This window comes from Orbicella faveolata, unplaced genomic scaffold (assembly GCF_042242905.1).
Source record: "Orbicella faveolata isolate gen_17 unplaced genomic scaffold, um_ofav_v1 contig_34, whole genome shotgun sequence".
NCBI lineage: Eukaryota > Metazoa > Cnidaria > Anthozoa > Scleractinia > Merulinidae > Orbicella > Orbicella faveolata.
In genome coordinates, this window is record NW_028301563.1 from 5,231,719 (window position 1) to 5,254,721 (window position 23,003).

Consider the following 23,003-nt stretch of genomic DNA (forward strand, 5'->3'; position numbering starts at 1 on the left):
CTCTTCTCCAACACTCACCTTTTGAGTGCCTCTATATCTGCCATTGAATAAGAGTACTGATCGAACTCCTCTTTTTGTCCAGATTCGACCTGCAGATGAGGAGGAAGAGGACGAGGAACCACCCCCACCCCCACCCACTCAAAAACAAACTCCACGAGTCCAAGTTAGTGTTATACAACCACAGACACAACCACAGCAACACCAACAGCCAACAACTTTCACTCAACCCCAGGCTCAACAGATTTCCCCGCGGCCTTCTGCTCAACCAGCAACACAATCTGTGACTTTGGAGGGGGAGGCACGGGTGAGGTACAGCTTCAAAGCGGAGACACAAAGAGAGCTGCCTTGTAGTAAGGTAGGAGGGCACATTTGTGTTGTCTTATATGAAGTAAGTTACGAAACTTAAAGGACCCAGTTATTAACTGAGTTTGACTTAACCTTCTCAGATTAAATACATTTATTGTCGGTAATTTTTAGTTTTAATTTAAGATAAGTGAAGGGCCAAAAACAATAAAGATATCATTTCTGAAATGTTATAAAGCTATATTGCTCGTTGTCGTAAGTTGGGAATTATGTTAAACTTTCTACGACCAACCAAACATCAGTTTTACTTCGCCTATAACTTGATTCGAGCAATGAACATCACTTTCAACAAAGAAATTGAAACGAAGTCCGGTTTTCTTTTAATCAATTCAAAGCAACCGTCCCTGAAATCTCAATCGAGAAAGACCAAACAATTTTGGATAGATTTCGATTAGGGAGTTTTCATCTAAGGACTGTCATTAAATTGAAAGTAACGTAATCACTGAGGAATCGTGACGTCTTTTGCTTGTCACGCCACCTGTCGTGACCCGGCGTGACCAGTGTAATGAATTCCTATTCTCTTCTGTTTTCAGGGAGATATTATAGCTTTAGTTCGCAAAGTGGATGCCAATTGGTACGAGGGACGGGTGGGTGACAGAAAAGGAATTGTACCTTCAAGCTACTTAGAGGTAAGAACCCACTTTTGATCGTCGATATAATTAAAATTTTAAATCCATGTCAATCTCAGTCTGTTTTTCTCTTGTAAATAAGGCCCCAAACGCACTAATGTGTTTTTAAAAGTATCCGTTTTCGGATACTTTCAAAAAACGAAGCAGGATATTTTCGCCCACACTAGCGATTTCGTTTTCCTCGCCTGACCACACTAATTCGTTTTTAGTCGAAAACGCATACTTTTTGATACGTTTTCGTCTATCGTCCACACTGACGCTCGAAAACGCTGATGGGAACGATAGTGTTTGACGGTTTTTTTCGGCACCGTTTTAAAAGCCTCCGTTTCCACGCATCCGCACTGGAAATGGAGCTTCCACTTTTAAAACCTTTTCATTAGCGTTTTCGGTCGTTTTAGTAAGGACGACAGACGAAAACGCATCAAAAAGTATGCGTTTTCATTCGTAAACGCCTTAGTGTGGTCGGGGCCTAAGAAAGGAGTGTGGGGCGAGCCTTTTTCTCGCGTTCGCGAAGATAAGTACCCGTCGGACCCTGAGAGAAAAAGCCGACTGCAAGCCGTCAAAATGAGTCCGTTTGTCCTAGTAATCGTCAAATACGTTTGTCCTAATATGACACGAAGGTAAAGATCGGTCTTTGAAGATGTGTAATGAAATGTCTGTAGTCAGAACAAAGCACTTTGCTTTGAAGAAGTGTTAACATTCGAATGGCCAGTTTCACAAACTCGCTACGGCGGTTAACTTCAAGTTGATAAATAGCTAAGCGTTTAATCTGTGAACAAGCTCCGGCTGGAAGCGCCGAGAAGGAACTAACTGAGAGTGAAGTGGCCGAGAGGAGAACGGGGTGGGGGCTGGGATCTCCTCCCCTTCTCTCTCTTCTATCCTCTTTCTTCCCGCTTTCTCTTCGCGCCATCCTCGCGGACTAGAGAGCCTGTTCACAGGCTACTTAGTGTTTCACCTGCCCGCTGCGCAGCCCGAGTGTTTCTTTAGAAGCGACTAACTTTGGTCATTTACTGAAATCTCAGTCGCACTCATTTCCATGATCTCTTACATTTCCAATTTCAGGTCTTCAGAGAACCTGAGGTTAAAGGTATGTAGAGAGTTTGCATACTCTTTATAGACTTGTGGTTTTGTATCGTTCGTTCTGACGCTATGGCGTTTTCCTTTCTGTTTTTCCGAGTCTCTATAAGGTTATGATCCATGTTCTTTTCCCTGATTTATTCCAGCACTTTGCGCAAGATTTCTGTGAGCAAATACAAAACTAAACCAAACATTTATTTTAAAGGTTCAACAAAATGCTATTATTTTTTTGGTTAAACGCATTGTCTTCCAAGGTCAACGCTTGTTCGTTGTTTGCCAAACTTAACCTTGAGGGGCATTGAGCGTTCTGATCTTAACAGACGGCGTGTATCTTGATGATGATGTTATTAATAGACCCTTTCCTCTGTTTTTTTTTCCCGCAGTCATTCGACAAGAACAAATACGACAAGAACAAATACAGCCGGTGCAATCAGCACGTGCGGAGCAGGTAAGAAAAACTGTCAGACATCCAAATATCAGTTCTCTCTACTGATTACCTTACATTTCTTTAAGGTTTGTTGCTGAGAATTTGCTGATATTTCAAGCCATTTCTTTATTCTCATCACTAATGTACTTTTAAGTGTAGTGATATCTTATGGAGAAATGATTTGGTTGTCATTCAGTTGGGAATTCTTGTTGTATTTGGTAGGCTCCTGATTTCGGAAGACCAGAACCCAGTCACGAATTCAGACAGCAGGCAACACGAGGGTAAGAGTGCCGAACTGTATTTAATCTGTTAAAATTTACGCCTGGTGAAAAATTCCAGCATGGAATGTTTAAGCGCCAATATTCGACATTAAGGTTTTCTTTTTTGTCGCCAGTCCCCCCGGGGCCATGTACTCAGGCCAGGCCGCTCCTGTTAAACACACGCAAGTGAAGTATATCGAGGAGCCAGAGGAGCCTCACTTCAATGCTGGTGGAATTGTAGCACATGCAGTCATCGATGAGCCGATAAGAATAGGCCACGAGCAAGGGGAAAGGTATTGTAATGTTCAACAGTAAATAGAGATAACTTAGTGAAGTGGAAATTTTAGGAACATGTTGGTAATTCCAGTGCAAGGATAAAAAATACAAAGAGTGAAGCAACTTGAGCGGTGCTCTAAGAAAGGATGTTAAACCAACACCAATAAAATTGCAGTCAATGCAAAGAACGCAGTTGACCAATCAGGACTCGAAGACAAAATATGCAACCAGCGCCGCTAAACGCGGGAAAGCGCGCGAAAACCGAGCCCACGGCTAGTTTGGTCTCGCTTTTGATTGGTTGACAGAGATAGCATGTCCACTTGCAGCGCACTGCACGGTGAGCTAAAAAAAAGTGTTAATCTAGTCAACGAGAGTTGATGACTTAACTAATTTTCGCCCTCTCATTCTCGGTTTTCCATCAAAGTTAGTTTCCGCTCGTTTGACAGGAAGTTGATATCAACTCTCAGCCCTTTTAATCGCATGCGAATGGTAGTCGATGATAAATAAGTATTTAGAGGGAAAGACACATCAGCCACGGCTCCTTTTCGATGCGGGTCCTCTATCCTGATCGAATAGGAATTTGGAAATGACTACAGAACCCCAGGAAAACCCTCAGAGCAAGGCGAGAACAAACGATAAACTCAACCGATATATGTCACCGAGCCGGAATCGAACCTGGGCCACATTGGTGGGAGGCGAGCGCTCTCACCGCAGCGCCATCCCTGCTTCCCATGGTAACTGAAGGAGACACTCGTTCATCTCTAATCTTTCACTTAATCAACGTATTTTTCAAACTTGCCGGGTGCAAGCATTTGAGTATTGATGGTGTTTGTCTCTTCCAGGTACCTCGCCTTGTTCAGTTACGAACCTGTTAATGAAGATGAGTTGCGCCTTGAGGAAGGCGATGAAGTGATTGTCCTGGAGAAATGCGACGACGGTTGGTTTGTGGGTACGTCTTCTCGCACGCACTCATTTGGAACTTTTCCTGGTAATTACGTAAAAAGAGTTGGCTATTGAAGGTGAGTCTTTGGCATTGTCGTCTCCGGAGCCCGCGATTCTTTTGGTAAGCAGCAAGAATCGCGACCTCTGGCCTATTCTATAGTTGGACTTCCCGTCAAGTCTGAAAAAACTGAATCCTGTTGGCTGAGAATATAAAACGAGTACTCTGCAAATGCGTAAAAAATCGGGCCCGGCAAGAGGTTGCGAGTTTTTGTGCTTATCAAAAGGATCGCGACCTCTGGGGAGGTGAATGAGTCTGGCTGATCAGTTGGAGACAACGTCAGCAAGCATGTGTAGAGTGAAAAGTGCAGGAAAACACGAGAGCAGTGGAAAGAGCCGGGAACAGGTTCAGATAAAACTATGTCGGTATAACTTTGAGCACTGTGAAGTTCTTTTGGCCGTTTGTAGCGTCAAGCGTTATTCGGCAAATTAAGCAGCATTAAAACAAAATTTCACCAAATTACAAATTTCGTATTACGATCGGGTAGATTGTAAGTCAAGTAAATGAGCTTTTTATACCATTTCACAGTTCAGGTTCAGAAACAGGTCTGCAAATTAAAATACAATCAAACCTCCACTGACGGACACCTTCCGAGAGTGGACACTTGACTTAGGGTGCGTTTCTTTTAGAAAATCCAAGATTGGATTCTTAAATCCGAAAACGGATTTTGCGTTTCTTTTGTAAACAGATTAATTCAGGATCTCTCGGATCATGGTGCGTCAAAGGAACCGAAGAATCCACTCTGGGCAAGGAGCCTTCGGTTCCTTTGACGCACCATGATCCGAGTGATCTTTGATTAATCTGTTTAGAAAAGAAACACAAAATCCGTTTTCGGATCAAAGAATCCAATCTTGGATTTTCTTAAACAAACGCACCCTTAGTCCAGGTCCCAGTTTGCCTAGTTCTTAGACCTCGATATTATGGCTCGGTCAATCGTTTTCGGGTCACGTGGTCCGAGGCGAAAAGTTCGGTTACGTCACCGAAATCAATTGACCGTGAAGGCCTGGGAGAAAACCGTACAGGAACTAGGCAAGGTCCCAGTCATACACAGTTACCTGGACACGGCTCCTAAGTGTACACCTTGTCTCAAGGATGTCCCTTTACGGGATGATCAAACGGGATGATCGAACCGGATCACCACACCTGAGTTTTTTATTGTTCGGTATTTGTTGGCGTAGTCATTAGTTACTGTGGCTGTTACTTTGGGTTAAAATTTGTATTTGGAATTAAAGAATCCCTGCTTTTGTGTCTGTTGTTTCAGATTGCAAAAAAGAACAGCAGAAAGCCAGTGACGTTGCTTTCCGCGTGGTGACGTAAGAGAGGAAAAAGACAGTTACCACTCCGCCCTACCACCCTCAACCTTCGTTTGTCCCATCTGCGCTTTTATGAACATGCTATATGGCTTTTATATGGATTATATATATTATTTTGAGATTAAGATACTGCGAGATGGGTAAAACTGTGAACTGCTCTCTTTTATGAGAGTCAGTTTGTTATCACGGCAATATACAGCATGTACAGTGTTTTTATTGGCCTCTAAGTAAGAAAGGAATTTGATCTTCGAGTATAAGTCTGTTACATGTAGTTCAGGTCTTGTCACGCAGCGCCACCAAGCGCGTTGCGTGACAGAGCGCGACAGAGTGGCAGAACTGGACCAAATTACATTAAGCTATCTAGACACTATGTAATATCTGACAATTTCTTTTCTAGTGGAGATAAAAATGAAAATATTTTAATCGTGCTTTTAGATACACATACTTAGGGAATTTATATCAGGAATTATTGGAAGAGATCTTTTTACCTGTTTTCTACTGGACTGTTTGACTTCTGTAATGCATTTTGAGAATGGCGAATTGACTTTTTCATAGCGTTTGTGCTTTGCATGTAGATAATACGCAACTAGGCTAAAAGATCAGGAGGTCATAGAGTGCTTGCTCCTGTTTTGAGGGAGCAATGCCTTGGGAACAAGAGTGTCTAAAGTGACAGGCGATCAGAGACAAAGATGAAACAAGAAAGATAAAAGCTTTACGAATTTCCATAAGCAAGAAACAATTGGGGACTGGATCCGAATTGGTCAGTGCCATGTCACATGGTACCCAACATACTGCCTCGTCTGACGAGCGTGGTGGCCTGTGGTATTTAGGACAAAATTGTTTATCAGCGAACAAAGATTTTGTCGGAAGTAAAACCTATATTTTATACAATTTCCAAGGTAGCCTACTGAATGTTTTGTAAAGTATGTGAAATTAAAAGACTGAACAACAAAACTATTAGCCACTGTGTACGATCAATTTTAATTTTTAATTTAGCATTTCATTTTTGTAATAAAACAGTCTGATTTTACGCCATTGCCCTCATTTATTTTTTTTTCAAATGGTATGTTAACAATAAGCAGTGAAAGCTGGTACAGTGAACCCTGTATTTAGCTACTCAGGAGTCCTGGAGCCTCCATCTTTCGTACTAAGCTTAATAAACAGATCTCTTGCTGTCTCCCGGAGTTTTCTCGCCCCCACTTCGGAACGCCCGATCAAAATACAGTTTGGGCAGTGTTGTTATAAAGGGTCATAGTCCCTGGGACAACTAGCTCCATGAAGCGGGTTACCCTACACCTGCGGACAGTTGTCAAGGTACTAGAAATGCTATCGATTTTATACAGTCCCCTTACCACATCTTCAACTTTCTATAATTCTCTCTTCATTTTCTTGGCAATGCCGCTCTGCGACCAGAACTGAGTTGTGCGTCTTCTTACTCTTTTGCCCAGACCCTCTTTTCCAGGTTTCTCTCTGAGATTGGGTAGTCCCCTTGACTACTAGCTAAATTCACCTCCAGGCCTCGCTTTTTCGAAGTACAAAAACTTCTGAAGTTTACCATGAACGCAGCGAATTCTCAAAGCAACCTTATTGAAACGAATTCACACGTGAAGACAGCACTGCACAAGATGGCTGCGATTTGAGAAAATTATCGTGTGAACGAGGCTTGGGAGTAAATTTTATGCAACTGACGTAATCGTGCCCTTAGTGGGCCGTCACGCAACTACAACGTTGTTCTGCAACCCGTCTAACGTGACAATTATGCACATAGCAACAACACAGTAACGCTACAAGTTGCTATCGAGTGTCGTTTTACTAAAAGCGTTCACCACGGACAAGGCTGATTCGATACAGCCATCAAAGTTCGAATGTGAAAACGCATCACCACAGGCGATAAGGAGAGGTATGTCACACAATACTGCACATCCAGGGGTCCCTTCTACACTGCGTGACACTTGGGAATATCTCCATCGTATACAGCGACTGTTCACCGGCACTGGGAGGTCAGGAAGTATCTTGTTCACGTGTGATATGATGATGTCTTTGACATCGTTCATCTCCATCTCTAAATGTTGAATGCCAAATGGCACGCTTGTGTGCACTAGGAGAGACGGTCCAATATCTTCGGGATCTGGAGAGGAGAGCAGGAAAACAGACAAACGTTATGTTGAACGCAAAATTCTGACCATAAGCACCCAGCTGCCGAAAATGCCCCCCCCCCCCCCCCCCCGCCAAATCAGAGACTCATAAAGCCTGGCGATAACCGTTCCCCCACTCGCCGGTTTGGGAGCTTTTGAGCTTCAGCAAACCACAACGACGACGAGGGCAACGAGAAAGTCACCAAACAAAAGGCTTTAACGAGAAAAACAATGGCTGTACACCTGCGTTACAAATCTTTGTACATTTCTTTGTCGTCCTCTGCAAAGCAAGAACGTGAAATGATCAAGTTGTGCGTATCTTGAAACACGTGAGCCACGACGGCTAATTTTTCGCATTTTCTCCTAGAATTGATCGCTGGCGCTACATCTTCAGTGTAGATAAGGTTTCCGACTGCTCAGCTCACAGAACAGTTTAGACAACTGCGAAATTCAGCGGTAAAATATAAGTCCATTTTTTCCAGCCGTCGTCCTTGGCGTTGCCGTCGTCATTGCTTGAGCTCCCTAATGACTGAAACAGCTTCTTGAATAATAAGCTAAGGCCGTGAAACCGGATGGCCGTGCGCGCGAGAATTGTCAGCGTTAGAGCTTATTAAAACTAGATCAACCTTGGGGTCTGGTTTAGCTCCAACTGTCCGCTTACCTTTACCAAATCTCTTTCTCGAGTCCACGGATATGAACCTTACACATGGACTGTCCACCACGTACTTACAAGTCCACGGGACATCTATTTTCACTCCCTGATCAAAATACAACGCTACAGCGTATCGCGAAGAATATTGCACAGTTTCCAAGGAAGATCTTTCGCTTTGTAGGAAATCCTGAATGGAGCCCTTCAAGTTTAAAAGTTGTGGTGTTGGTATGGTGACAATAACTGAATCAAATTCCGAAGAGTTTTCTTTAAGGTCTGTGACCTGCCATGTTTTGGCGATACGAGAGTTGTTCTCTGGTTTTTCAAGTGTGTTGATTGCACTGCAGTGCTTCTCGTAGAAGACGTTAGATTCTGAAAGGAACGCAAAACAGTACTCCTTTTACAGGACAAATACTTCTGGAAATTTGTCTAAATATCACAAAGAAAGTTTCTAAATATCTCGAAAACCCCTATAAGTATCCCTTATTTGTGTTTTAAAAATAAAACAATTTTGAATCACATAGGCAAAAAAATTTCACAACTACTTTTGCAGTACGTAGTAAAAGGAGTAAAGGAAGAAGATTCAGGCTGTCAGAGAAAAAATCTCAGCCTTATACATGTAGTCTATAGTCTACAAATAATAAGAATGCAGTTTAATACGTGTTTTTACGTACCTCTTCCTAACCGAGTTCGAGGGCCGTAATGCAAGTTACGGACCGAGTGGGGAAAAATGAGAATCCGTAACTTACACTACGGACCGAGAAGACGAGGTTAGTAAGATATTTATTATATCTCTACTGTGTATGTGATGGGCTCAGGAACGATTTCTATTCACGCAGAACGGCTTCAAATTTCTGACGCACTTCGAAAGCAACATGACTCAATTTGAAACCGTTGTTAAGTGTCTCTTACGTCGTTAGCAGGTTTTAATACGCAATTTCAGAAGTAAAAGAAAGTTTTAAACTTTTAATTGCTAAAAACGTTAAGAACACTTGGCGATAAATCACGAAACATTTAGCCAACAAAAAGAGCTTTAAATTTTAGCGGGCCGTACAGCAGATTATGGCCCGCTAAATTGACCGATCACAGCGCGCGTACTAACAGAGAGATATCATGATGAACAATATAGACATACCGTTATGATTCGATTTAGCACCCGGGGCACTTATTTACTTTTGGTACCTCGAGGGAGAGTGCTTATTCCATACAGGGCACTTATTCTAGGCTCAATCTCCAACTGTGGGTGTTTCGGTGCGCCCGCGTGGGCGCTTATTTCATTTTTGAAAAACAACAGAACGTTCAAAAAAGAACTTTAAAACGGTATTTATTTAAAAAAAGCGAACAATAACAGAAACTGTAACAGTAACAAACATACAGTGAACGTTCAGTTAACCTGACGGAATTTTAATCTATTTCGACGCCGATAGAGATCATTCGTTTGAAGGAATTATGCACTCACATGGACATAGTGGTGTAGAAACTCAGACGAAGACCAATGTTTATGTAACGCGGCATACCGTGTGTGAGCAATTAAGACGTAATTAAGGAAGATGAACTGTTGTTGATATGTACTCTGATGGCGCTGTAATATTATAATATTAGAACAGGGGCGTTTGTTGTAATGGGGGCGCTTATTGGAATAAGGGCACTTATAATAAAAACACATTCAAAAGGGGGCGCTTATTGGAAGGAGGCTGCTAAATCGAATCATTATGGTAACTGAGGGAGTCACACACCTGAAGAATGCAGAAAATGTTTGACTATACTACTCATTCCTGTTGGTGCCACAAAGTGTTTAACTCCATTTTGTTTTTTCTCTCCCTCAATGATTCCATTAAATGGTACCAACACATTAGCAGATACCAGCTCCTGATAGAAGCTAGAGAACAATCACTAAAGTTAACTTTGACTTGTAAACATGTAGAAAAAAGTCATCAATTAATATTAACTTAACATAAAGTTTAGGGGTTTCCACATACCACCACATTGTTGTTTCCAAGATACATGTAGTGCCCCCCATGGGTGACACTTAGAGAAAAACTCCCAGGGAACAATATTACCTCATTGTTAAGATATCTTCAATTTCTTGGCTAGCCTTTGAATGCAGCCGCCCTAAAAAACTCTTCGCTAGTTCAGCTGTTTCACAAGCTCATGGTGGCGTTGACAGTCTGGATCATGTGTACTGAAGACATCTGCTGTCGATTGTCAATCAATACCCTCAATCAACCCTCAGTTGACACTCCATCAACATCTAGATCGACAACCTGATCAATACTCAGCCGACACTAGATTGACACTTGAGCGACATCTCTATCGACACTCTATCGACAGTTGGTTGATAGTTGGCAGAGTGTCATCCGACTAATATGTATCCATCAATCGACTCTCGATGGGGTGTCAAGGGTTGTCTGCAAAAATTGGTGAACTATCGACTGACTGATGACTGAGATGTTGATTAAGTTTTGATCAAGTGTCAACGGAGGTGTTGATTGAGCTTCATTTAAGTAAAGATTGAGTGTTGATCGAGGGTGTCACAAGGGCAGATCTAGGGGAAGGGTGCAGGAGGTGTGCACCCCCCCCCCCCCCCCTCTGAGATGAAACTTTCTTCTTCATATTTGTTTTTAAAATTTGTTTACTTCTAGCCCACCACTCAGTTACGCCATTCCTTAGTGGTGCACCCCCTCCTTTGAAAAATAATGGATCCGCCCGTGTATTGATCGACACTCGACCGTGGATGCCATTAGAACACATGATCTAACATGTTCGGCTGTTTCACAGGCTTAAAGCGGCGTCGACAGTGCTATAGTGGATGTTGTGGTTGAGAGGAAGTGGAGGTGTTCCCTCTGCACAGAGAGGTTAACGCAGGTGACAGCATTAAATTAATATAGGCTACTTGCCTTTCGTGTGATTTTGCATAAGCCGACGTGGCTGAAACGTATTGGGCTCCAAGATCGGCAGTGCATCGTGGATCACTGGGGTTCCTGTTGGTAGTCATTCGTCCCCCAGCACCTCGAGACTTCTCCCAAACGGTAATGTTTAAGACGTCCTTTGGAAACTTTCGGCGAAGTAACGAAGCTGTTACCGACCCCGTGAGTCCTGCACCGACTATAAGTAAACGGTGAGGGGAAGGTATTTTGTCGGCAAAATTCATTGCATTGGAAAATTCTAAATTTGACGAAACGCACTTCGTATGACTCGTAACGAAAAGTCGCTCGGCGCTTTGTGATCAGCGGGTAGCCCCATGAGATATGAACCACAGTTTCAGGAAGGTGAACGAGAAAATGGACAGTGGTACAGATTGTTTATGAGGTTTCTCACGCAAGTCTATGCTTATGGCCACGGTATTTTATTCAGTTTTTATCCCTGTGGAATGTTAGACGTACAAGAAACCTCTAGATATTGACGGTCGTCCTCAGCGGGTCGCAAAAATGCAGTTTGTTCGAAAGCTTGTTGGTAGACCGGGCCGACCTGTGTCGAACATTCATCAATCGACCGAGGATGAAGCTCTTTCACTGAGGCATTTACGAAAGCTTTTTATGGAATTCCTTCATTCACCTGTACCACTAACTGTGCGAGAACAGGAATCGAAGCTGTATATGATGCTACCATTGTTCTGCAAGGTGTTTGGACAAGCGAAACCGAGCAGTATGACTGAGAAATTTGGCGATGTTTGCCAATTTGCGGCACATGTTTCTCGACTTATGGTGAACGAAATTCGCCGTAGAGCGGCAAACCAGCCCAAAGAAACTGCTAGTAAAATGATTATTGACTTTCTAATGCGTGATTCTGCAGAGGACACTGTTTCCGGCTGGAATCTACTGAACACATTGAATATTCTCGCTTCGGCAGATACTCCTGTTGTGGAATGCATGGTCGCTGCGAGTTTACCCTCAAATATGGTCAAATGTCTTTATTTATTCTACGATTTACCTCCTCTCGAGAAAACCAATGAAAAGAGTACGGAAGACGTTCAGGACGATGCTCTAACGATACAAAAACTGTACACTCAAGTGCTTGTGAAACTGTGCAATTATTTCGCTACGTCACGCGAGCTTGTACACACAGATGATCTCGCCTTGCTGTTCACGGCAATATCATGTTCGATTCCTGAACACAATGTACAGTGGAGAAGTTGCGTGTCCGAAATATTGATGACTTTAACTCGCCATGGTTTAGACAGGGATGTGGTACACTACATTCACAGTAAGTTTGGATCATGCCTAATTGCTTTTATTGTCTGCCAAGACACCGCTTTTCAATACATCGTTGTAAAATCTGTATTGTTGTGACTATTTTCCCGATAAGCTCAATTTTTAATAATTAAGCATGTTTTGATGTCCAAGTTGGTTTGTATTTCAAACATTGGCGAGTTGTTCATATTCAAATTTGGGAATATTTTATGAATTCAGTGCAAAATCACTGATTCCTTCTGAAGTGATTTATTTTTGTGTTAGTTAAGTCTGAATAATTATGTAAAAAGCTGTTTCATAGGAGAGAATAATTAGAAAATTATCGCATTATTATTCAAATTAAATATTTCTTTTTGGACAGAATTTCATGTCAATCGCTTTCAAAACAAATAATTGGAGGAATTACTGTAATTTCGATCAAACAGATTAAAATTGAATTACTCAGTATTTAAGTAGGTCATGCCTATAAATAACATGTAGTTTGTCACACAGTACAAAATAAGCTTTGCAAAACACAGTAGGCTGGAAAGAAATAATTATTGTGAAAATGCATTTACTGTAAAATAGACTTGATTGCTTGTTCAAAACATAATAATTTATTATAAACAAAATATATTCATCAGTTTTTGCATTTTTAAACTTAAGTTTTAAGCCCTGTCCAAATGGGAAATGTTTGGTGATTAAACACGATCAAACATTGTTTCCAAAGGAGACATAGACAGCGTTCCCTGGTTATGGAAAAAGTCAGGGGATACAGTGTTCCTTAGAATTGTTGGTGGGCTGCTGTCCTCCATATGCACTAAATCTTTGAAGTCAATAAAAGCTTTATTTGTTTCATTGAAATGTACCGGTACATCATTTTTTCTTCAGGTAAATCATGCTTTGCTCAGTGTCTGATGAACATGAGGAGAATTCAACAAGTCAATCCTCTGGAACTTGTAGAGATGATTGTCACATTAGTTTGCTGTCTGAAAGACTCATCCGCCATCTCACATTATTTATTGGCTGACTTTCGAAGTTGTCATGGTTACCTGTTTTTGACAGAATTACTCTTAATGCTCGGCGAGATGACTGGGAATGAAGCACGGGAAGCTTGTAGGAATGTTGTTCTTCTTGTATCGTCACTTGTCATGATCGGTCATGTGACTTTGAGACCTCTTGTCAGTATCGGTGGCACTCCCTTTCAGGACCCTGCATTTGAAATTCCTGAACCAGTTGGTGGAGGTATGTTTACTACACAAAATTGCAAAGTGCCTTGCTACATGTAAACTTGGCTTTATGTTAAGGTGCGGCATTTGGTTTGCTATAAAATGCCTGCCAGTATGTAGAATTACAGTCGAACCCCAACTAAGCAGCCACCTATTAACCCCTTCACTGCCAGCCCCTATGTTACTCCCTGTGCCAAGCCTATTTTCCTCTTTTTGAGGTATTTAAAGTTGCCTCGAATCAAATGTAGTTAACTCTTTAACAATAGAACGTAACCCAAGAAAAGTATACATTTTCTGAAACTGATATAAAAAAACTTATATTTTGAGCTTAAGCAGTTATTGATTTTTGACATTTAATACCTGATGATGTCATCTGAATATAAAAATTAACATAAATTAGTAAAATTGTGGGGGTACAAATATAAATTTGTCTGCATAGCGATTAGTTTCTGCTACAAAACAATGGAGCAAGTCAGCGTTGATAAATAGGGCAAGGTAATCATGTGGTTCAAACCCTACCATCTGTACTTGTATACCAGAATTTCCTGTGAATGGAACATCACATGGTGTTGTTCCACATGCAATTAACCAAACAAGGGAAGCTTGTTGTTGCCTTGCCGGTCTTTGCCTTACACAGTTCACACAATTCCTACCATCCCCTTCATCAGAAGTTTCATTGTCACTGCTTTCTGCAGAATACTGAGCAATATTGTCTTTGTTAGATGAAGACACGAAACCAAGAACATTCTTCTGGCAGACTGGTAACTAATAGTTACCAATCTCCCAAGTAGCAAAGATCCCATAGGCCGAAGGGTTTTACATTTCATGTGCCAATGATTTGACTGTAGCCTTCAAAGTCTTGATGTACTCAGTAGGTCAAGAAGGCATGTGAAGGGTAAGAAGCATGACGTACTCAGTACATCATACAGGCAGTAGAGGGGTTAAACAGCCACCCACATTAGGCGGCTAGTAAGCAAAGTCCCAGTGAGGGCTTAAATTCTATGATGTTTTTACCTCTATTGAGCGGCCAGCCCCCTTTAAGCGACCACTATCCATTTCCCCAAGGGTGGCCGTTTAATAGGGGTTGAACTGTATTTGGTTGTTGAATGAATGTTGAGCCCCATTCTTAAACTTTAGGAAAAGGTTTTTTCCAAGCGGTATTTCACATCTTCGCAATTCATTTGCAGGAAGTAGTGTCAGAAACATTGAAGCATTTCAAGTTCTACAAAGTGTGTTTTGCAAGGTAAAAGAGTGATGAAAAAATTTCCACTGTAAACAGTGATAACTATAAAATGCTTCCAGGGTGCCAAGAAAACCAGTATTTGAGCTTGCCCTTAGGGCAAGTTGTAACTTTGATATACTAGCCCGAAACATAGTGACTCATTCTCACTAGCTTCCAATGCATTTCCCCCCTCCCCCCCCCAAAAAAAGAAGACGAAAAATCAAAATTGAATATTTAATACAATAATTTCATTGATACAGTACTCACGGCTGTCAATAAGGGAGGCATCTGTCATGGCTAAGCATGCTTGATTGGCTTTTGATGTTAGGGGTGAACTTGCTTGTAGCTGATACATGTACAATTCACCCATAATTAAAAGTAGCAAGTTTGTACAGTTGTGAAGATCAAGGTTACAGGTGAATCAAAACTTATTACAGCCCTGGTACTTCATTCTGTACTTAGAATTTCCTCAAACATTTTTCCCCAAAAATCTTCACTTGCCTGTCAGGAAAGTGTAGGACAGAAACCATTAACCTGTCTGCAAAGTCCACTAGCCTGGGTTATTGGGCATGACTTTCTTTGGGCACTGGCTTCTCTCCTGCTTATTGATGTTTTTGTATTTTGCAGACAACAGACAAACTCCTTTGTTTAAATATTCTGGATTGCATCAACAACATCTACTGCTCGGACAATGCAAACTACTTCATTTTGGAACCACAACACACATTGTCTCTGTTTGTTGGAACAGTGCCAGAAAAAGACACTGAGGTGCAGGAGAGAATTTTCAAACTGCTGGAATTGGTGATCTGTAATCTGAACTGGGTTCCCTGTCCTGAGCTGATATCTGTCAGCATTCTTTTCAAGAACAACCTGAAGTAAGTTAATTTAGGCCATCCATCAGTGAGAGCAAAAAAAGATAATAATATTATATTTAAAACAAAACTTCAAGAAGAAGTAAAGAAGAAGTAAATTACAAATAAATAGACTTAATGTAGAACCCCACCACATGGCCCAGTCAACATAAAAAATGGTTGTTATCATGAATGCTACTAAGGGTGGGCTGCTGGCTAATTTTACTGGGTGATCGAGGCATTGAATTCGGCTTAAAGTTCACTAGAAAACACTTGGTCAACTTTGAAGCTGTTAAGGCCAGAAAAGCTTGTTGGGCTTGTCAATGAGCCTACCATATGTTTCAAGCTAAGCTCTTTGTCAGCTGATCATGTAATGTAATTGTAATGTAACAGTTGTTTCCAAAGGGTCTTGATAATAGCAGGCAAGCCAAGAATTTAAAGAATTGAAAGACATGTTTTGACAGAGCCTGCATGTACTGTCATCTTCACTATTCATCACAATTAGCATTTTTCTAGTATGTATTATAAATTTTTCTTCCAATGCTTTGTACATCAATCAACTGAAGATGACAGTACGTTCTGTCGAAACATGTCGTTCAAACTTAAAAGTTTTGTCTTTTTCTTTAAATTGTAATGTTGCATTGTTATTTTCTAGTAAGGCAAGTGTGACCAGCCCTTCATACACACTCTTCCAAATGAAATATTTTCTTTTTTTCTTGTTAGGGTGTGTGATTTTCACCAAGCTGCATTGTGCTTTTTCATTCGCATTTTGAGTTATGATCCCAAGTATAAAAACGTGTTCAGAGAGGTTGGAGTACTGGAAGTTCTCACAAACTGTCTGAAGCAGTACGCTGATGTTTTGAAGGAAAAATATGATGGTATGAGAGTTCACAATGTATACAGTTTATGTTGAGATATATCAAAATTTTCTTAGATTTGGTAGGGTTTCAGGGTTTCAGTAGGGGTTGGGTACCGAGCAAATTGACTGTCCATGAGGACGATTTTGTTGGCCTGGTTTGACCATTGAGGTCTAGGAATTTTTTCTTATTATTGAAAGAAACTCAGTTCAAAATGTTTTGCTCACCTTTGAAAACCAGTTGCCTTCCAGCTGAAAATTTTAATAAAACCTCTGCATTCTTCAAGTATAGCCCTCTAAGTAGGTACTCAGAAATTAATTTTCAACTCTTTCTCAACCAGAAACACTGAAAACTGCTTCTTGCCAGGCGGACATGAATGAGTTTGACGATGCTGAAACCCACGTTCCTGATTACCCATTTCTGTTGATGGGGTGTCTCAGATTGCTACTGGAAAACAATTCCACAAATGCCACTGAGTTCCGTGAATGTGGAGGTGCTCGCTGTGTGCATAACATTGTACCATACTCCAGCTCACGCACAGAGGCTTTGAAGATCATCAGGGAACTGATTCTCAGTGGCGGAAACGATGATCTAGGTAAGAGAACATTCAGGCATGAGCTATTTTTCATTTCATATGCAAGACTCACTTTGAAACCATGACCTAGTTGTCTTGCTATAAGTTGTAGCTAAGCCAGGATCCTAAATGATACTTTAACAACACTTAAACATGCCTTTGATAATGATACAAAATATCCCACAAAATTGTTAATACATGCTATTAAACTCATCACCAGTCTAAATAGATGAGCTTGGGAACTGGTGCCTTATAGGTCAGCAAGGAGCCTGAACACTTCAGGCACAGCAGGGTGGTATCCATGGCAACCCTGTGAGCAGGAACCACCTGTGCAACTGTCACTGAAAGGTGTTCAGTGGAAAAATATCTACACTGTAACTCTATGCTTACTTGAACCCATGAATCATGAGTGCAGGAGGGCTGGGAGCAAGAATCCACAAAGATTCAAAGACAAATAAGCTATTGCTGAAATATCCGCAGCCAGAGATCCGCAAAGATCAGCTGTACATGCAAATGATATGCAAAAATCAGCTGCAATGCGACATGAGACATATGTGGAATACGAGGCAAACAGCAAGCTATTGAGGTCACCCAGCAGGTCACTTACACAAATGGTGGTGACTGCTGACCACATTGGCTCGAGATTAACTTTGCCTAAATTACATTTAGCCACATTATTTTATAGTAACAGCATAAATTATATTTTTTGTTTTGATCATAGGTACTCTCCTTAGCTTGATGCATTCAACTCCTCAGTCAGAGGTAAAGCTGAAGACTGACGTACTAGATGCCCTGCTGAAGGTGTTTGATCTTGACCCTAGAACACGAGCTGTGTTTCGTGAGGTTGGAGGTTTTGTGTACGTCATGTCAGTTTTGATAAACATGGAGGGGAGTCTAGCCAATCCAACGTCTCCGACATGGATTGATGGTAAGGACCTACAGTGTGCATACGTGTACTTCGTATCATTAAGAATTATTTTGTAGGGAATTCTTGTATATGTTGGTGTTGATTCCATAATTTAACATAAATTTATCAATATTTTTTAGTTTTCCAAATTGGAGATACGATGAATTGATACCACTTATTACAAGTACATGTACCACACAAACTGCATATACTAAATATTGCATAATTATGTATCCTTTTTTTTTCAATTGGGGAAATTGATAGATTCTAGACACACATACATACTTTCATTGATTTTTCTCAATCATCTCCTACAATATTACAGTACACATGTATATTAAATTATATTCAACAATTATATTGCTATTTTATTGAGGACAGTTCTTTGCCCTGCGCTAGCCTCACTGAATGTGTGTTTTCTGTTTCCTCTTAGTTATGAGAAGAGAAATTCTCATTCTTCTGCGAACAGTATTCCATGTTCTGACAGCTGCTATTCAAGATGATCCTGCTAATAAGAATTTCATGGATGAGGTATTACCAGTTCTTGTCTATTTTTATTTTTTTTTTTTAGTTTATTGGTAATGTTATCTCCATTTGGTAATACATGTAATTCCACTCAATTTAATAAACATTGTCATTTATAGTAAATCATTGTAAATCAGAAGCACATGTGCAAGAAAAGACAACGGAAGTTTATTAAATAGTTAATCCAGCTCAGCATTACAGAGGATACAGGATAGATGTGATTACTTCTAATTGTTAATTTCTTTGACAATCACGGGTAAATAGTCAAGAAAGTAACATGACTGTGGACAGCTTGCATCCATCAATCAATGAATCAATCAATGAGTGAATCATTCAATGAATCAATGAATTAATGCAGTGGTGTATCCAGACCTTGAGCTAAGCGGGGGTTAGTCAGTCAGTGAGTCAGTGAGTCAGTCAGTCAATCAATCAATCAATCAATCAATCAATCAATCAATCAATCAATCAGTCAGTCAGTCAGTCAGTCAGTCAATCAGTCAGTCTGTCCATCCGTCCATCCATCCGTCCGTCCGTCCGTCCGTCCATCCATCCATCAGTTGGTCAGTCAGTCAGTCAGTCAGTCAATTAATCAGTTAAGTAATCACTCATTGAGCAAATCACAAGTTGTCAAATTCAAGTTTATTGTTTATTTTGTTATCACATAGATTCGATTCAGAGGACTGTCAGACACTATCCGTTTACTAGGCTGCTTCTCCTTGAATGCTGTCAATATTCCATCATGTAGTTCAGGTGAAGAGCAGAAGAAATGGAGACTGTGTGAAAGACAGTTCTCACAGTCCTTGCAACACATACCACTGTCTGCTCGGGCAAGTGTTGACTCAACCAGATCTTCAATGACATTTGAGGGATCTCTAGATCTTGATCCATCCTCAGTGCTTTATGCTGCTAATGAGATGTTCAAGAACCTGTTTGACATGGCCACAGACTCATTTTGTTTAAAGAGCGGAAGCATAATACCAGTGGACTCAAATGGAACACAAACACGGAGAAATGGTCAGGGTATACCGTACATTTACCATCCTGGGGCAGTGAAGGCAGGTGTTGATCTGCTACCAGCTGTGTCAGAGATGAATGGCACTGTTTTATCAGAGGTATACAAGTATTTAGAACGACAAATATTAATCATTATAGGGGTAATATATAGATTTAGCCAAGCCTAAAAGTGGGGCTCCTGATTACAATAAGTGAACCTGGCTTGAGCCTGGGATTCAATTGAAAACCAGTGCATGGACAGCAGTCAACTTCAAAACAACTTATGACCTCAACGAGCTCTATACTTGAGCCCACGTATATGGTCACGTGATACTGGTCAGCAGATACCTTGTTTTGACAGGTGCTACTTGACCAAAACATGGATGTCTAATATCAAAGATGTGCGCTGTAAACCAAGGCTGCATGTCTCAGTCAACCTATTAGCTGGGGTATGGCTGCCATGTCGCACAACTTTGTCTTTGTTGTTGGACGTCCTCAATACCACTAGCCATGATCACCTTGAGAAAAAGCAATTCATGGGTTCTTATGAGTATGGTGCTAGACTTGGCGGTCCTTCAGGAACCAGCAACATGCTCAACGCACATTTGTCACTGGGCCAAAATCGAACTTGGGCCACACTGGTGGGAGGCGAGCACTATCACCACAATGTCGTCCCAGCTCCCCTTAAAATGTTGTTATACCAATGGAGTATGTTGTTTTATTTGACAGGGATGCTTGGAGTTACAGCTGTACTGGATCTGTCACCTCCAGAACCTGTTGAAATGTGAACACAATCAGCAGGTCATGTGTGAGGCTGGACTTCCTCAACAGATCCTGGACAGATGTGAGGCAGCACTGATCACTGAAGAGCATCCACTACATGCACCTTTACAGAGAATGTTTGAGAGACTCGCGTCACAGTCATTAACACCCACTGTGCTGAGGTACAGTAATATTAGAGCTGTTTCTTTGTAGGAAATACAAAATGTCAGGTAAAGTTCCCTAGGCTGATGCCAATTATGAAAGTTTCTTTCTCTAGTGTTTGTAACGCTGTTTAAAAACCCACTTTAGCGGAACCTCCCTTATGCTACCAGTAACGTTGAAAATTGATGAATTAATACGATTTTGCTCAACTGTGATCACAAGTGATGACAACTTTTAAAGATTAATTGTACTTAGCTATTGAAAGTCTCAAATGAATAAATAGAGAACCTTCATGAGATATCAGTTTGAAAACTTGGATAGCAATTATTTCTTTTACTTTTTGCTCCCTTGTATGATTCACCAAATGCAAACTTTTTATTCCAGGGATTTTCTCAGACTTGGGTTTCCACTTTACTGTCAATCTCTTGAAGCTCCAAATGAAACAGCTCAAAACACTAGAAAAACTAACGACGTGACAATGCTAGAAGAAAATCCACAAGAGAAGAGAGAAGATAGCCAAAACCTGAATGAGTCGCTGAGGAAGATTTCAGAAGTAACACCCAGGAAAGTGTCAGATATCGTCAACAGAAAACTCTCAGACACAGATTCTCATTCAAACACACTGACATTTAGAGATGTGATGCTTAGCATGATACAGCCAAGCTCAGAATCAGGTTCTGATGTGGAATCAAATTCTGACGAGGATGAATACTTGATTGTTCAAAATGCAAATCTAGATCCTGGTCACAGTGGTTCTGGTGAAAATGAAGACGTAAACACCGAGAGTGATGACACACCTCCCCAGCCACCTCCAAGAAGGTCTAAAGCCAATTCCAAAAGACGTTCCTTCGAAGGAGCCCTCGATTTGGACAGTAATCTCAGTTATTGTCAAGATTATCAGGTTACTGTGGAAACTAGTGATGGGATCGAGCTAAAAGATGTAATGACAGCTGAAGTTGACGGAGTGGATATTGACACAATTGGTAACACTGCTCAGGAGGTTTCTTACATAGACCAGGGGGAAGACACAGTTATTTTAGATTTAAAAGGGGAAGCCAAGGAAGCCATCAGTGACAGCTCAACAGACGAATCCCCTGAAAGAAAACATTCTGAAACAAATGATGATGCCGCATCTGATAATGATGATGTAAACTTGGTGAGTGCAGAAGCTGTTAATGATACTGCTGCCAGCCCACACAAAGCTGCAGAAATGAGCTTTGATGAAGTCAGTATGAAATTGTCACAGATTGCAGAATCTCGTCCGGACCCTCAAGTTGGTAGCTACGTCAATCGGCAAATAAGTTCATTAAATGGCGAAGCTGAGGATGCTGAAGATGTTGAAAAGGACGATGTAGAGGAAATGTCCTGCCAGCCACATGGAGGAGGAGCTGTGTCACTCACTCGTGTTAAGTGTGTGGTTTCCATGACAACTCCAAGGGATGCACGGGCCCATGGGGCAACAGACTGTCCATCTTTTGTGGAGTTTGACATGAGTGTGGATGGGTTTGGTTGTCTGTTTCTCCCAGCCATTGCCCCACAGATCTCAGCTGGTAAGCTTTGCCCTCAATTTGCACTTTTACCACTAAACCACACACTTCATTATCATGTACGGGGCACAAAGAAAACAAATATCAGATTCAAATGCTCTTCGGGCAAGCTCTAACTATGATGCACTACCTGAAAGTCCTGCATACTAGCACCCCCCCTCCCCACCCCCCTTCAAAAGTTTATCTCCATTTTGAATTTTCTCAAACACTTTCCTTAGAAACCTTGCCCCGCAAGTGACAAACAGAATTTGGTAGCCTGATGGAAAATCTGCTATAGTAGGCTATCAGTCAGGACTTGCACACTGACGTAGTCTCGTAAACAAACAAATGCTTATTGCCTTTACAGGTATTGCAACTGTTAGCTCAGTGATGGCTCCATCAGTGGTAATGGGTGGGGTGCCTGGAGTAGGGGTGGGGGAACGAATGTTCCCCCCTCAGGCAGGATTGACATTTGTTTGCTGGATTTGCATCGACCAGTACAGTGACACCACTGAGGACCAGCATCCCGTCAGGCTCTTGACGATCATGCGACAGTTTCGTAGCGGAAGTGAAAAAAATCCCAATGTGCCATGTTTAAGCATTAGTATCTCGGCCAGGGATAGAATGCTTGTGGTATGTGATATTTTGTTTAATACAACTTTAGTCACACTACAAAGTGTTTTACTTGAATGCATGTAATATTGACTATGATGGATTATCCATCTTTCTGGTAAGTAATAATTTTTTTCTTACATGTGTAAGTCACGTTAGTACGTTTTAGTATTATAGTGTCCATTTAGGCAATGATTACAGACGGATAAAATCTTAATTTATGCAAGCTTTCAAGTTCAACTTTCAGCCGTCAAAGTGTCAACTTTTTAACCAATGAGATTTTATGGACTTTTTTAAGTAGCCAATCAAAAAGCGAGAATAGCTGTTGACAACGTTCGCGTCATTTTGAATACTTTTTACTTACCTTTGTTTACGGCAAGTTTACGGCGTCTTTTCCCCTCATTTATTCCCGGCATTTGACCATTTGGGGGTCTTGTTATTGTAAAAAACAAATTGACGTCTGTTTTTTTTTTATGCGTCTGTCC

General features: G+C 41.1%; 3 protein-coding genes across 5 annotated transcripts in view; 2 read left to right on the top strand and 1 right to left on the bottom strand.

Moving 5' to 3' along the window:
- The window catches only part of LOC110055768 (uncharacterized), a 24,636-nt gene extending 18,261 nt beyond the window's left edge, over nt 1-6,375 (top strand). For all 3 annotated transcript variants that reach the window (XM_089271586.1, XM_089271587.1, XM_089271588.1), the window contains 8 exons: nt 83-355; nt 897-992; nt 2,055-2,079; nt 2,453-2,517; nt 2,719-2,777; nt 2,891-3,049; nt 3,875-4,051; nt 5,294-6,375. In XM_089271586.1, the coding sequence (XP_089127712.1) occupies nt 83-355; nt 897-992; nt 2,055-2,079; nt 2,453-2,517; nt 2,719-2,777; nt 2,891-3,049; nt 3,875-4,049 (852 nt within the window). In that variant the 3' untranslated portion in view covers nt 4,050-4,051; nt 5,294-6,375. The remainder of the gene's footprint in view (nt 1-82; nt 356-896; nt 993-2,054; nt 2,080-2,452; nt 2,518-2,718; nt 2,778-2,890; nt 3,050-3,874; nt 4,052-5,293) is intronic.
- LOC110055777 (renalase-like) lies at nt 6,308-11,311 on the bottom strand. Its single transcript, XM_020762178.2, has 4 exons — nt 11,027-11,311; nt 9,866-10,008; nt 8,142-8,501; nt 6,308-7,473 (listed from the first exon to the last, which is right to left on the bottom strand). Exons 1-4 carry the CDS (start codon nt 11,278-11,280, stop codon nt 7,130-7,132), a joined length of 1,101 nt encoding a protein of 366 aa, XP_020617837.2. The 5' UTR covers nt 11,281-11,311; the 3' UTR covers nt 6,308-7,129.
- A 53-nt stretch (nt 11,312-11,364) lies between these two features.
- The window catches only part of LOC110055769 (WD repeat and FYVE domain-containing protein 3-like), a 47,376-nt gene continuing 35,737 nt past the window's right edge, over nt 11,365-23,003 (top strand). Inside the window, exons 1-12 of the mRNA XM_089271585.1 lie at nt 11,365-12,332; nt 13,190-13,543; nt 14,715-14,770; nt 15,377-15,624; nt 16,324-16,478; nt 16,798-17,052; nt 17,753-17,959; nt 18,372-18,469; nt 19,129-19,575; nt 20,186-20,400; nt 20,765-21,930; nt 22,274-22,539. Coding sequence (XP_089127711.1) covers nt 11,558-12,332; nt 13,190-13,543; nt 14,715-14,770; nt 15,377-15,624; nt 16,324-16,478; nt 16,798-17,052; nt 17,753-17,959; nt 18,372-18,469; nt 19,129-19,575; nt 20,186-20,400; nt 20,765-21,930; nt 22,274-22,539 — 4,242 coding nt within the window. The 5' untranslated portion in view covers nt 11,365-11,557. The remainder of the gene's footprint in view (nt 12,333-13,189; nt 13,544-14,714; nt 14,771-15,376; nt 15,625-16,323; nt 16,479-16,797; nt 17,053-17,752; nt 17,960-18,371; nt 18,470-19,128; nt 19,576-20,185; nt 20,401-20,764; nt 21,931-22,273; nt 22,540-23,003) is intronic.